General features: G+C 46.5%; 1 protein-coding gene across 2 annotated transcripts in view; it reads right to left on the bottom strand.

Annotated features, from left to right (window-relative positions):
* LOC140106923 (sulfotransferase 1C4-like) overlaps positions 1-12,037 on the bottom strand; it is a 115,735-nt gene extending 103,698 nt beyond the window's left edge. Inside the window, exons 1-2 of one of the 2 annotated variants that reach the window (XM_072131561.1) lie at positions 11,850-12,026; positions 11,522-11,644 (exon numbers count right to left, since the gene is read on the bottom strand). In XM_072131561.1, the coding sequence (XP_071987662.1) occupies positions 11,522-11,644; positions 11,850-11,976 (250 nt within the window). In that variant the 5' untranslated portion in view covers positions 11,977-12,026. Of the gene's footprint in view, positions 1-11,521; positions 11,645-11,849 lie in introns of both variants that reach the window. The other variant, XM_072131562.1, reaches the window with a different exon arrangement.
* Between the last annotated feature and the right edge of the window lie 277 nt (positions 12,038-12,314).

A 12,314-nucleotide genomic window follows, 5' to 3' on the forward strand; every position in this document is an offset into this window, starting at 1 on the left:
ACCCCAGCCCCATATAAAGACATCAGTGGTAGTGGTGACCCCAGCCCCATATAAAGACATCAGTGTGGTAATGGTGACCCCAGCCCCATATAAATTCATCAGTGTGGTAGTGGTGACCCCAGCCCCATATAAAGACATCAGTGTGGTAGTGGTGACCCCAGCCCCATATAAAGACATCAGGGTGGTAGTGGTGACCCCAGCCCCATATAAAGACATCAGTGGTAGTGGTGACCCCAGCCCCATATAAAGACATCAGTGTGGTAGTGGTGACCCCAGCCCCATATAAATTCATCAGTGTGGTAGTGGTGACCCCAGCCCCATATAAAGACATCAGTGTGGTAGCGGTGACCCCAGCCCCATATAAAGACATCAGTGTGGTAGTGGTGACCCCAGCCCCATATAAAGACATCAGTGTGGTAGTGGTGACCCCAGCCCCATATAAAGACATCAGTGTGGTGACCCCAGCCCCATATAAAGACATCAGTGTGGTAGTGGTGACCCAAGCCTCATATAAAGACATCAGTGTGGTAGTGGTGACCCCAGCCCCATATAAAGACATCAGTGGTAGTGGTGACCCCAGCCTCATATAAAGACATCAGTGTGGTAGTGGTGACCCCAGCCCCATATAAAGACATCAGGGTGGTAGTGGTGACCCCAGCCCCATATAAAGACATCAGTGGTAGTGGTGACCCCAGCATCATATAAAGACATCAGTGTGGTAGTGGTGACCCCAGCCCCATATAAAGACATCAGTGTGGTAGTGGTGACCCCAGCCCCATATAAAGACATCAGTGGTAGTGGTGACCCCAGCCTCATATAAAGACATCAGTGTGGTAGTGGTGACCCCAGCCCCATATAAAGACATCAGGGTGGTAGTGGTGACCCCAGCCCCATATAAAGACATCAGTGGTAGTGGTGACCCCAGCATCATATAAAGACATCAGTGTGGTAGTGGTGACCCCAGCCCCATATAAAGACATCAGTGTGGTAGTGGTGACCCCAGCCCCATATAAAGACATCAGTGTGGTAGTGGTGACCCCAGCCCCATATAAAGACATCAGTGGTAGTGGTGACCCCAGCATCATATAAAGACATCAGTGTGGTAGTGGTGACCCCAGCATCATATAAAGACATCAGTGTGGTAGTGGTGACCCCAGCCCCATATAAAGACATCAGTGTGGTAGTGGTGACCCCAGCCCCATATAAAGACATCAGGGTGGTAGTGGTGACCCCAGCATCATATAAAGACATCAGTGTGGTAGTGGTGACCCCAGCCCCATATAAAGACATCAGTGTGGTAGTGGTGACCCCAGCCCCATATAAAGACATCAGTGTGGTAGTGGTGACCCCAGCCCCATATAAAGACATCAGTGGTAGTGGTGACCCCAGCATCATATAAAGACATCAGGGTGGTAGTGGTGACCCCAGCCCCATATAAAGACATCAGTGTTGTAGTGGTGACCCCAGCCCCATATAAAGACATCAGTGTGGTAGCGGTGACCCCAGCCTCATATAAAGACATCAGTGTGGTAGTGGTGACCCCAGCCCCATATAAAGACATCAGTGGTAGTGGTGACCCCAGCCTCATATAAAGACATCAGTGTGGTAGTGGTGACCCCAGCCCCATATAAAGACATCAGGGTGGTAGTGGTGACCCCAGCCCCATATAAAGACATCAGTGGTAGTGGTGACCCCAGCATCATATAAAGACATCAGTGTGGTAGTGGTGACCCCAGCCCCATATAAAGACATCAGTGTGGTAGTGGTGACCCCAGCCCCATATAAAGACATCAGTGGTAGTGGTGACCCCAGCCTCATATAAAGACATCAGTGTGGTAGTGGTGACCCCAGCCCCATATAAAGACATCAGGGTGGTAGTGGTGACCCTAGCCCCATATAAAGACATCAGTGGTAGTGGTGACCCCAGCCCCATATAAAGACATCAGTGGTAGTGGTGACCCCAGCATCATATAAAGACATCAGTGTGGTAGTGGTGACCCCAGCCCCATATAAAGACATCAGTGTGGTAGGGGTGACCCCTGCCCCATATAAAGACATCAGTGGTAGTGGTGACCCCAGCATCATATAAAGACATCAGGGTGGTAGTGGTGACCCCAGCATCATATAAAGACATCAGTGTGGTAGGGGTGACCCCAGCCCCATATAAAGACATCAGTGGTAACGGTGAGCAAACTACCCACAGCACAACCCAGCACTATTATGTACTTTTATTACCTTTTTATCTTCTCCTTCTCATTTAAACTTTTACTTCTACAATTCTGGAGACATATCCCCTTCCCAGAACCCCCCAGAAGAGCATGCGTGGGCATTAGAGGCAACGTGTCAGCATAAATCACCTGAATAAACCACATTAAGTTTAGTTCACATCCCAGTGTGGTGGCATCATCTAAATAATCTACTTCCAAGTGAGATTGGTCGTATAAAGTCATGGAGGCGGAGAGATCAGTGCTGAAGTCAAGCTCTCCCCACCTCAGAATGCACCAGATTCCAGTTAATGAGTGAGGAGCTTGACTTCAGCACTGATATTTCTGCCTCCTTGACTCTGTACAATCAGTTATTTTTATGATGTCACCATGCTGGACTGTAACAACAAACTGATTGTGATTTATTAGGTCACTTTCTATTGGTTCCCTTTAATGCTCTATATGGATTTCCCTTACCGTTAATTTTATATTTACAGGAATATTATTCATCAATTGGCCCACATTTATTAAAAATGTGTGTACTATGTGCAGTGTCTACTATGTGCCCTGTGTACTATGTGCAGTGTCCTGTGTATTGTGTACTATGTGTAGGGTGTGTAATATGTGCAGGGTGTGTACTATGTGCAGTGTCCTGTGTAGTGTGTACTATGTGCAGTGTGTACTATGTGCAGTGTGTACTATGTGCAGTGTCCTGTGTATTGTGTACTATGTGTAGGGTGTGTAATATGTGCAGGGTGTGTACTATGTGCAGTGTCCTGTGTATTGTGTACTACGTGCAGTGTGTACTATGTGCAGTGTGTACTATGTGCAGTGTCCTGTGTATGGTGTACTATATGCAGTGTAGTCTGTACCATGTGCAGGGTGTACCATGTGCAGGGTGTACCATGTGCAGGGTGTACTATGTGCAGGGTGTACTATGTGCAGTGTCCTGTGTATTGTCTACTATGTGCACTGTGTACTATGTGCAGTGTTCTGTGTATTGTGGACTATGTGTAGGGTGTGTAATATGTGCAGGGTGTGTACTATGTGCAGTGTGTACTATGTGCAGGGTCCTGTGTAGTGTGTACTATGTGCAGTGTGTACTATGTGCAGTGTCCTGTGTATTGTGTACTATGTGTAGGGTGTGTAATATGTGCAGGGTGTGTACTATGTGCAGTGTCCTGTGTATTGTGTACTACGTGCAGTGTGTACTATGTGCAGTGTGTACTATGTGCAGTGTCCTGTGTATGGTGTACTATATGCAGTGTAGTCTGTACCATGTGCAGGGTGTACCATGTGCAGGGTGTACCATGTGCAGGGTGTACTATGTGCAGTGTGTACTATGTGCAGTGTCCTGTGTATTGTCTACTATGTGCACTGTGTACTATGTGCAGTGTTCTGTGTATTGTGGACTATGTGTAGGGTGTGTAATATGTGCAGGGTGTGTACTATGTGCAGTGTGTACTATGTGCAGGGTCCTGTGTAGTGTGTACTATGTGCAGTGTGTACTATGTGCAGTGTGTACTATGTGCAGTGTCCTGTGTATTGTGTACTATGTGTAGGGTGTGTAATATGTGCAGGGTGTGTACTATGTGCAGTGTCCTGTGTATTGTGTACTACGTGCAGTGTGTACTACGTGCAGTGTGTACTATGTGCAGTGTCCTGTGTATGGTGTACTATATGCAGTGTAGTCTGTACCATGTGCAGGGTGTACCATGTGCAGGGTGTACCATGTGCAGGGTGTACCATGTGCAGGGTGTACTATGTGCAGTGTGTACTATGTGCAGTGTCCTGTGTATTGTGTACTATGTGCACTGTGTACTATGTGCAGTGTTCTGTGTATTGTGGACTATGTGTAGGGTGTGTAATATGTGCAGGGTGTGTACTATGTGCAGTGTGTACTATGTGCAGTGTCCTGTGTATTGTGTACTATGTGTAGGGTGTGTAATATGTGCAGGGTGTGTACCATGTGCAGTGTCCTGTGTATTGTGTACTACGTGCAGTGTGTACTATGTGCAGTGTGTACTATGTGCAGTGTCCTGTGTATTGTCTACTATGTGCACTGTGTACTATGTGCAGTGTTCTGTGTATTGTGGACTATGTGTAGGGTGTGTAATATGTGCAGGGTGTGTACTATGTGCAGTGTGTACTATGTGCAGGGTCCTGTGTAGTGTGTACTATGTGCAGTGTGTACTATGTGCAGTGTGTACTATGTGCAGTGTCCTGTGTATTGTGTACTATGTGTAGGGTGTGTAATATGTGCAGGGTGTGTACTATGTGCAGTGTCCTGTGTATTGTGTACTACGTGCAGTGTGTACTATGTGCAGTGTGTACTATGTGCAGTGTCCTGTGTATGGTGTACTATATGCAGTGTAGTCTGTACCATGTGCAGGGTGTACCATGTGCAGGGTGTACCATGTGCAGGGTGTACCATGTGCAGGGTGTACTATGTGCAGTGTGTACTATGTGCAGTGTCCTGTGTATTGTGTACTATGTGCACTGTGTACTATGTGCAGTGTTCTGTGTATTGTGGACTATGTGTAGGGTGTGTAATATGTGCAGGGTGTGTACTATGTGCAGTGTGTACTATGTGCAGTGTCCTGTGTATTGTGTACTATGTGTAGGGTGTGTAATATGTGCAGGGTGTGTACCATGTGCAGTGTCCTGTGTAGTGTGTACTATGTGCAGTGTGTACTATGTGCAGTGTCCTGTGTATGGTGTACTATATGCAGTGTAGTCTGTACCATGTGCAGGGTGTACCATGTGCAGGGTGTACCATGTGCAGGGTGTACCATGTGCAGGGTGTACTATGTGCAGTGTGTACTATGTGCAGTGTCCTGTGTATTGTGTACTATGTGCACTGTGTACTATGTGCAGTGTTCTGTGTATTGTGGACTATGTGTAGGGTGTGTAATATGTGCAGGGTGTGTACTATGTGCAGTGTGTACTATGTGCAGTGTCCTGTGTATTGTGTACTATGTGTAGGGTGTGTAATATGTGCAGGGTGTGTACTATGTGCAGTGTCCTGTGTATTGTGTACTACGTGCAGTGTGTACTATGTGCAGTGTGTACTATGTGCAGTGTCCTGTGTATGGTGTACTATATGCAGTGTAGTCTGTACCATGTGCAGGGTGTACCATGTGCAGGGTGTACCATGTGCAGGGTGTACTATGTGCAGTGTGTACTATGTGCAGTGTCCTGTGTATTGTCTACTATGTGCACTGTGTACTATGTGCAGTGTTCTGTGTATTGTGGACTATGTGTAGGGTGTGTAATATGTGCAGGGTGTGTACTATGTGCAGTGTGTACTATGTGCAGGGTCCTGTGTAGTGTGTACTATGTGCAGTGTGTACTATGTGCCCTGTGTACTATGTGCAGTGTCCTGTGTATTGTGTACTATGTGTAGGGTGTGTAATATGTGCAGGGTGTGTACTATGTGCAGTGTCCTGTGTATTGTGTACTACGTGCAGTGTGTACTATGTGCAGTGTGTACTATGTGCAGTGTCCTGTGTATGGTGTACTATATGCAGTGTAGTCTGTACCATGTGCAGGGTGTACCATGTGCAGGGTGTACCATGTGCAGGGTGTACTATGTGCAGTGTGTACTATGTGCAGTGTCCTGTGTATTGTCTACTATGTGCACTGTGTACTATGTGCAGTGTTCTGTGTATTGTGGACTATGTGTAGGGTGTGTAATATGTGCAGGGTGTGTACTATGTGCAGTGTGTACTATGTGCAGGGTCCTGTGTAGTGTGTACTATGTGCAGTGTGTACTATGTGCAGTGTCCTGTGTATTGTGTACTATGTGTAGGGTGTGTAATATGTGCAGGGTGTGTACCATGTGCAGTGTCCTGTGTAGTGTGTACTATGTGCAGTGTGTACTATGTGCAGTGTCCTGTGTATGGTGTACTATATGCAGTGTAGTCTGTACCATGTGCAGGGTGTACCATGTGCAGGGTGTACCATGTGCAGGGTGTACTATGTGCAGTGTGTACTATGTGCAGTGTCCTGTGTATTGTGTACTATGTGCACTGTGTACTATGTGCAGTGTTCTGTGTATTGTGGACTATGTGTAGGGTGTGTAATATGTGCAGGGTGTGTACTATGTGCAGTGTGTACTATGTGCAGTGTCCTGTGTATTGTGTACTATGTGTAGGGTGTGTAATATGTGCAGGGTGTGTACCATGTGCAGTGTCCTGTGTATTGTGTACTACGTGCAGTGTGTACTATGTGCAGTGTGTACTATGTGCAGTGTCCTGTGTATTGTCTACTATGTGCACTGTGTACTATGTGCAGTGTTCTGTGTATTGTGGACTATGTGTAGGGTGTGTAATATGTGCAGGGTGTGTACTATGTGCAGTGTGTACTATGTGCAGGGTCCTGTGTAGTGTGTACTATGTGCAGTGTGTACTATGTGCAGTGTGTACTATGTGCAGTGTCCTGTGTATTGTGTACTATGTGTAGGGTGTGTAATATGTGCAGGGTGTGTACTATGTGCAGTGTCCTGTGTATTGTGTACTACGTGCAGTGTGTACTATGTGCAGTGTCCTGTGTATGGTGTACTATATGCAGTGTAGTCTGTACCATGTGCAGGGTGTACCATGTGCAGGGTGTACCATGTGCAGGGTGTACCATGTGCAGGGTGTACTATGTGCAGTGTGTACTATGTGCAGTGTCCTGTGTATTGTGTACTATGTGCACTGTGTACTATGTGCAGTGTTCTGTGTATTGTGGACTATGTGTAGGGTGTGTAATATGTGCAGGGTGTGTACTATGTGCAGTGTGTACTATGTGCAGTGTCCTGTGTATTGTGTACTATGTGTAGGGTGTGTAATATGTGCAGGGTGTGTACCATGTGCAGTGTCCTGTGTATTGTGTACTACGTGCAGTGTGTACTATGTGCAGTGTGTACTATGTGCAGGGTCCTGTGTAGTGTGTACTATGTGCAGTGTGCACTATGTGCAGTGTCCTGTGTATTGTGTACTATGTGTAGGGTGTGTAATATGTGCAGGGTGTGTACCATGTGCAGTGTCCTGTGTATTGTGTACTACGTGCAGTGTGTACTATGTGCAGTGTGTACTATGTGCAGTGTCCTGTTTATGGTGTACTATATGCAGTGTAGTCTGTACCATGTGCAGGGTGTACCATGTGCAGGGTGTACCATGTGCAGGGTTTACTATGTGCAGTATGTACTATGTGCAGTGTCCTGTGTATTGTGTACTACGTGCAGTGTGTACTATGTGCACTGTGTACTATGTGCAGTGTCCTGTTTATGGTGTACTATATGCAGTGTAGTCTGTACCATGTGCAGGGTGTACCATGTGCAGGGTGTACCATGTGCAGGGTGTACTATGTGCAGTGTCCTGTGTATTGTGTACTATGTGCACTGTGTACTATGTGCAGTGTGTACTATGTGCAGGGTGTACTATGTGCAGTGTCCTGTGTATTGTGTACTATGTGCAGTGTGTACTATGTGCAGTGTTCTGTGTATTGTGGACTATGTGCAGTGTAGTCTGTACCATGTGTAGTGTGTATTATGTCACAATACAAGGCACTGGTTCGGCCACACCTGGAATATGCTGTCCAGTTCTGGGCACCGGTCCATAAAAAGGAGGCCCTGGAGCTGGAGAGGGTTCAACGTAGAGCCACAAAACTGATAAGGGGTATGGAGGGTCTCAGTTATGAGGAAAGATTAAAACAACTAGATTTATTTAGTCTGGAAAAGAGACGACTACGAGGGGACATGATTAATTTATATAAATATATGAATGGTCCATACAAAAAATATGGTGGTAAGTTGTTCCAGATTAAATCAAATCAAAAGACGAGGGGGCACTGCCTCCGTTTGGAGAAAACAAGGTTTAATCACCGGAGGCGACAGGGCTTTTTTACTATGAGAACGGTCAATCTGTGGAATAGCCTGCCTCAGGCAGGGAGAGAGCAGCAGAGAGCTTCAAGAAGGGTCTAGATGCCTTTTTACACCTAAATAATATTGATGGTTATATTATATAGAATTGTTTCCCCTAAATCCCTTCCTCATCCAATCCCTACCCTTCCTTGGTTGAACTTGATGGACAAGTGTCTTTTTTCAACCGTATAAACTATGAAATTAAACTATGAAACTATGTGTAGTGTAGTCTTTACCATGTGTAGTGTGGACTATGTGCAGTGTGTACTATGTGCAGTGTGTGCTATGTGCAGTGTCCTATGTACTATGTGCAGTGTGTACTATGTGCAGTGTCCTATGTACTATGTGCAGTGTGTACTATATGCAGGGTGTACTATGTGCAGTGTCCTGTGTACTATGTGCAATGTCCTGTGTATTGTGTACCATGTGTAGTGTGTACTGTGTGCAGTGTGTACTATGTGCAATGTCCTGTGTATTGTGTACTACGTGCAGTGTGTACTATGTGCAGTGTAGTCTGTACCATGTGTCCTGCGTACTATGTGCAGTGTCTACTATGTGCAGGGTGTACTATGTGCAGTGTGTACTATGTGCAGTGTGTGCTATGTGCCCTGTGTACTATGTGCAGTGTCCTGTGTATTGTGTACTACGTGCAGTGTGTACTATGTGCAGTGTAGTCTGTACCATGTGTCCTGTGTACTATGTGCAGTGTCTACTATGTGCAGGGTGTACTATGTGCAGTGTGTACTATGTTCAGTGTGTGCTATGTGCCCTGTGTACTATGTGCAGTGTCCTGTGTATTGTGGACTACGTGCAGTGTGTACTATGTGCAGTGTAGTCTGTACCATGTGTCCTGTGTACTATGTGCAGTGTCTACTATGTGCAGGGTGTGTACTATGTGCAGTGTATACTAAGTGCAGTGTGTACTATGTGCAGTGTCCTGTGTATGGTGTACTATATGCAGTGTAGTCTGTACCATGTGTAGTCTGTACCATGTGTAGTCTTTACCATGTGCAGGGTGTACCATGTGCAGGGTGTACCATGTGCAGGGTTCTGTGTACTATGTGCAGTGTGTACTATGTTCAGTGTGTACTATGTGCAGTGTGTACTATGTGCAGTGTCCTGTGTATTGTGTACCATGTGTAGTGTGTACTATGTGCAGTGTCCTATGTACTATGTGCAGTGTGTGCTATGTGCAGGGTCCTGTGTACTATGTGCAGTGTGTACTATGTGCAGTGTGTACTATTTGCAGGGTGTACTATGTGCAGTGTCCTGTGTACTATGTGCAGTGTGTACTATGTGCAGGGTGTACTATGTGCAGTGTCCTGTGTATTGTGTACCATGTGTAGTGTGTACTATGTGCAGTGTCCTATGTACTATGTGCAGTGTGTGCTATGTGCAGGGTCCTGTGTACTATGTGCAGTGTGTACTATGTGCAGGGTGTACTATTTGCAGGGTGTACTATGTGTAGTGTGTACTATGTGCAGTGTGTACTATGTGCAGGGTGTACTATGTGCAGTGGCCTGTGTACTATGTGCAGTGTGTACTATATGCAATGTCCTGTGTATTGTATACCATGTGTAGTGTGTACTATGTGCAGTGTCCTATGTACTATGTGCAGTGTGTGCTATGTGCAGGGTCCTGTGTACTATGTGCAGTGTGCACTATGTGCAGTGTGTACTATGTGCAGGGTGTACTATGTGCAATGTCCTGTGTATTGTGTACCATGTGTAGTGTGTACTATGTGCAGTGTCCTATGTACTATGTGCAGTGTGTACTATGTGCAGGGTCCTGTGTACTATGTGCAGGGTGTACTATGTGCAATGTCCTGTGTATTGTGTACCATGTGTAGTGTGTACTATGTGCAGTGTCCTATGTACTATGTGCAGTGTGTACTATGTGCAGTGTCCTGTGTACTATGTGCAGTGTGCACTATGTGCAGTGTGTACTATGTGCAGGGTGTACTTTGTGCAATGTCCTGTGTATTGTGTACCATGTGTAGTGTGTACTATGTGCAGTGTCCTATGTACTATGTGCAGGGTCCTGTGTACTATGTGCAGGGTGTACTATGTGCAGTGTCCTGTGTACTATGTGCAGGGTGTACTATGTGCAATGTCCTGTGTATTGTGTACCATGTGTAGTGTGTACTATGTGCAGTGTCCTATGTACTATGTGCAGGGTCCTGTGTACTATGTGCAGGGTGTACTATGTGCAGTGTCCTGTGTACTATGTGCAGGGTGTATTATGTGCAATGTCCTGTGTATTGTGTACCATGTGTAGTGCGTACTATGTGCAGTGTCCTATGTACTATGTGCAGGGTCCTGTGTACTATGTGCAGGGTATACTATGTGCAGTGTCCTGTGTACTATGTGCAGGGTGTACTATGTGCAATGTCCTGTTTATTGTGTACCATGTGTAGTGCGTACTATGTGCAGTGTCCTGTGTACTATGTGCAGGGTCCTGTGTACTATGTGCAGGGTGTACTATGTGTAGTGTCCTGTGTACTATGTGCAGTGTGTACTATGTGCAATGTCCTGTGTTTTGTGTACTATGTGCAGTGTGTACTATGTGCAGGGTCCTGTGTACTATGTGCAGGGTGTACTATGTGCAATGTCCTGTGTATTGTGTACCATGTGTAGTGTTTACTATGTGCAGTGTCCTGTGTACTATGTGCAGGGTGTACTAAGTGCAATGTCCTGTGTATTGTGTACCATGTGTAGTGTGTACTATGTGCAGTGTCCTATGTACTGTGTGCAGTGTGTACTATGTGCAGGGTGTACTATGTGTAGTGTCCTGTGTACTATGTGCAGTGTGTACTATGTGCAATGTCCTGTGTTTTGTATACTATGTGCAGGGGGCGCCAGATTCAGGATTTGTGGCGTACGTTCTTCACGAATCTGGCACCATCTGCACTGCTCCGACAGAATGCACCCCTTTTTATGCTGCACCTTTACCATGGGGCGTGCGACACATTTCTGTCGGACTCTGCATGATACATTGGTGCGCAGTCTGACTGAGCACCGGACGCCCCCGGCATTGCAGAAATTTATGTTGCGTTGGGTATAGTGCGGCGTGGAGACTTTATGTAAGCACTTTTACAAGCAGTTTACTCTAGAAAGAACAGGCAAAGCTGGCAGAAAACGAGTGCAGGGGCTTTAATAGATCTGGGCCACTGTGTATAGGGACCTCCCGGGGTGCAGGGTTACAGAGGTGTTCATCCAGACCCAAAAAGAGACGAACGCGGACGGTCTGTGAATAACGGACCTGCAGTGACCGCATCCCCTGCACCAAGCACCGGACTGAAGATAAGCGCTTCCCTCATACAGCACAATGCTGCCCAGACCATGTTACCTACAGGTTCCCATGATGCATCGCTCTGCAGACCATTGCACCACCTATGGAATGCCCTTACCTGGTTTCATCAGGTGAAGCAGTTCGATAAATGGAATCCGCTCATAGACTGGGGCTCTCCTGCAGATCTGCTCATCTCCATCGTTCATTATGAGATCTACAATCTCTTGCATCCAGGTGGTTCCTTAACATCAGGATAAGGAACAAAATTTACCTTATTAATCCCACAAAATACAAACAGTGGGCCCTAAGACCCTAACCCAAATCTTCCCTGCCAAAAGGTAGTGCAATCCCCATCAAGACTAAGACCAAGCAGTGTCCTGCGCATCCCTAACCCCTGCAGGACCCTAGTCAGCTTCATCAATGCATTAGGCCCCCCAAGGTCTCACCAGATTTGGGGTATGTATCCAGTAACACGTCCCCCTTCCTGGCTTGGAAGTTCCAGATTTGCTGCCAGTTTTGGGCGATGTCCTGGGCCAGGGCCATGCCCTCCACCACTGTCAGCCTCCTCTGCATTGTGCAGCCGTCCTGTCTGACAATCTCTTCTGGCTCCTCGTCTTATACTGCCCTGGGAGGAGCCCAAAACTAAATATTAACACAAAGAGGCTCAAAACTGGTGCCACCTGGCACTGACGGCGCAGAAAAGGGAGTGTAACCATCTGTAAGCTGGAAGAGGAATGAGCGCCACAAGGGCTGATTGCCTTCTGCCACACTTGGATGAAGAAAGGTGTCCCTATGTGACCGAAATCCTGGCTGTTCTAAAAGTTCACTGCAGTTTGCAGGAGTAAAGCAAAACAGGAATCCACATCTTCTACTACAAGAGGCTTATCATTCAGAGTGACGGTGCAGAATAA

Source organism: Engystomops pustulosus, unplaced genomic scaffold (assembly GCF_040894005.1).
Source record: "Engystomops pustulosus unplaced genomic scaffold, aEngPut4.maternal MAT_SCAFFOLD_90, whole genome shotgun sequence".
Classification (NCBI taxonomy): Eukaryota; Metazoa; Chordata; class Amphibia; order Anura; family Leptodactylidae; genus Engystomops; species Engystomops pustulosus.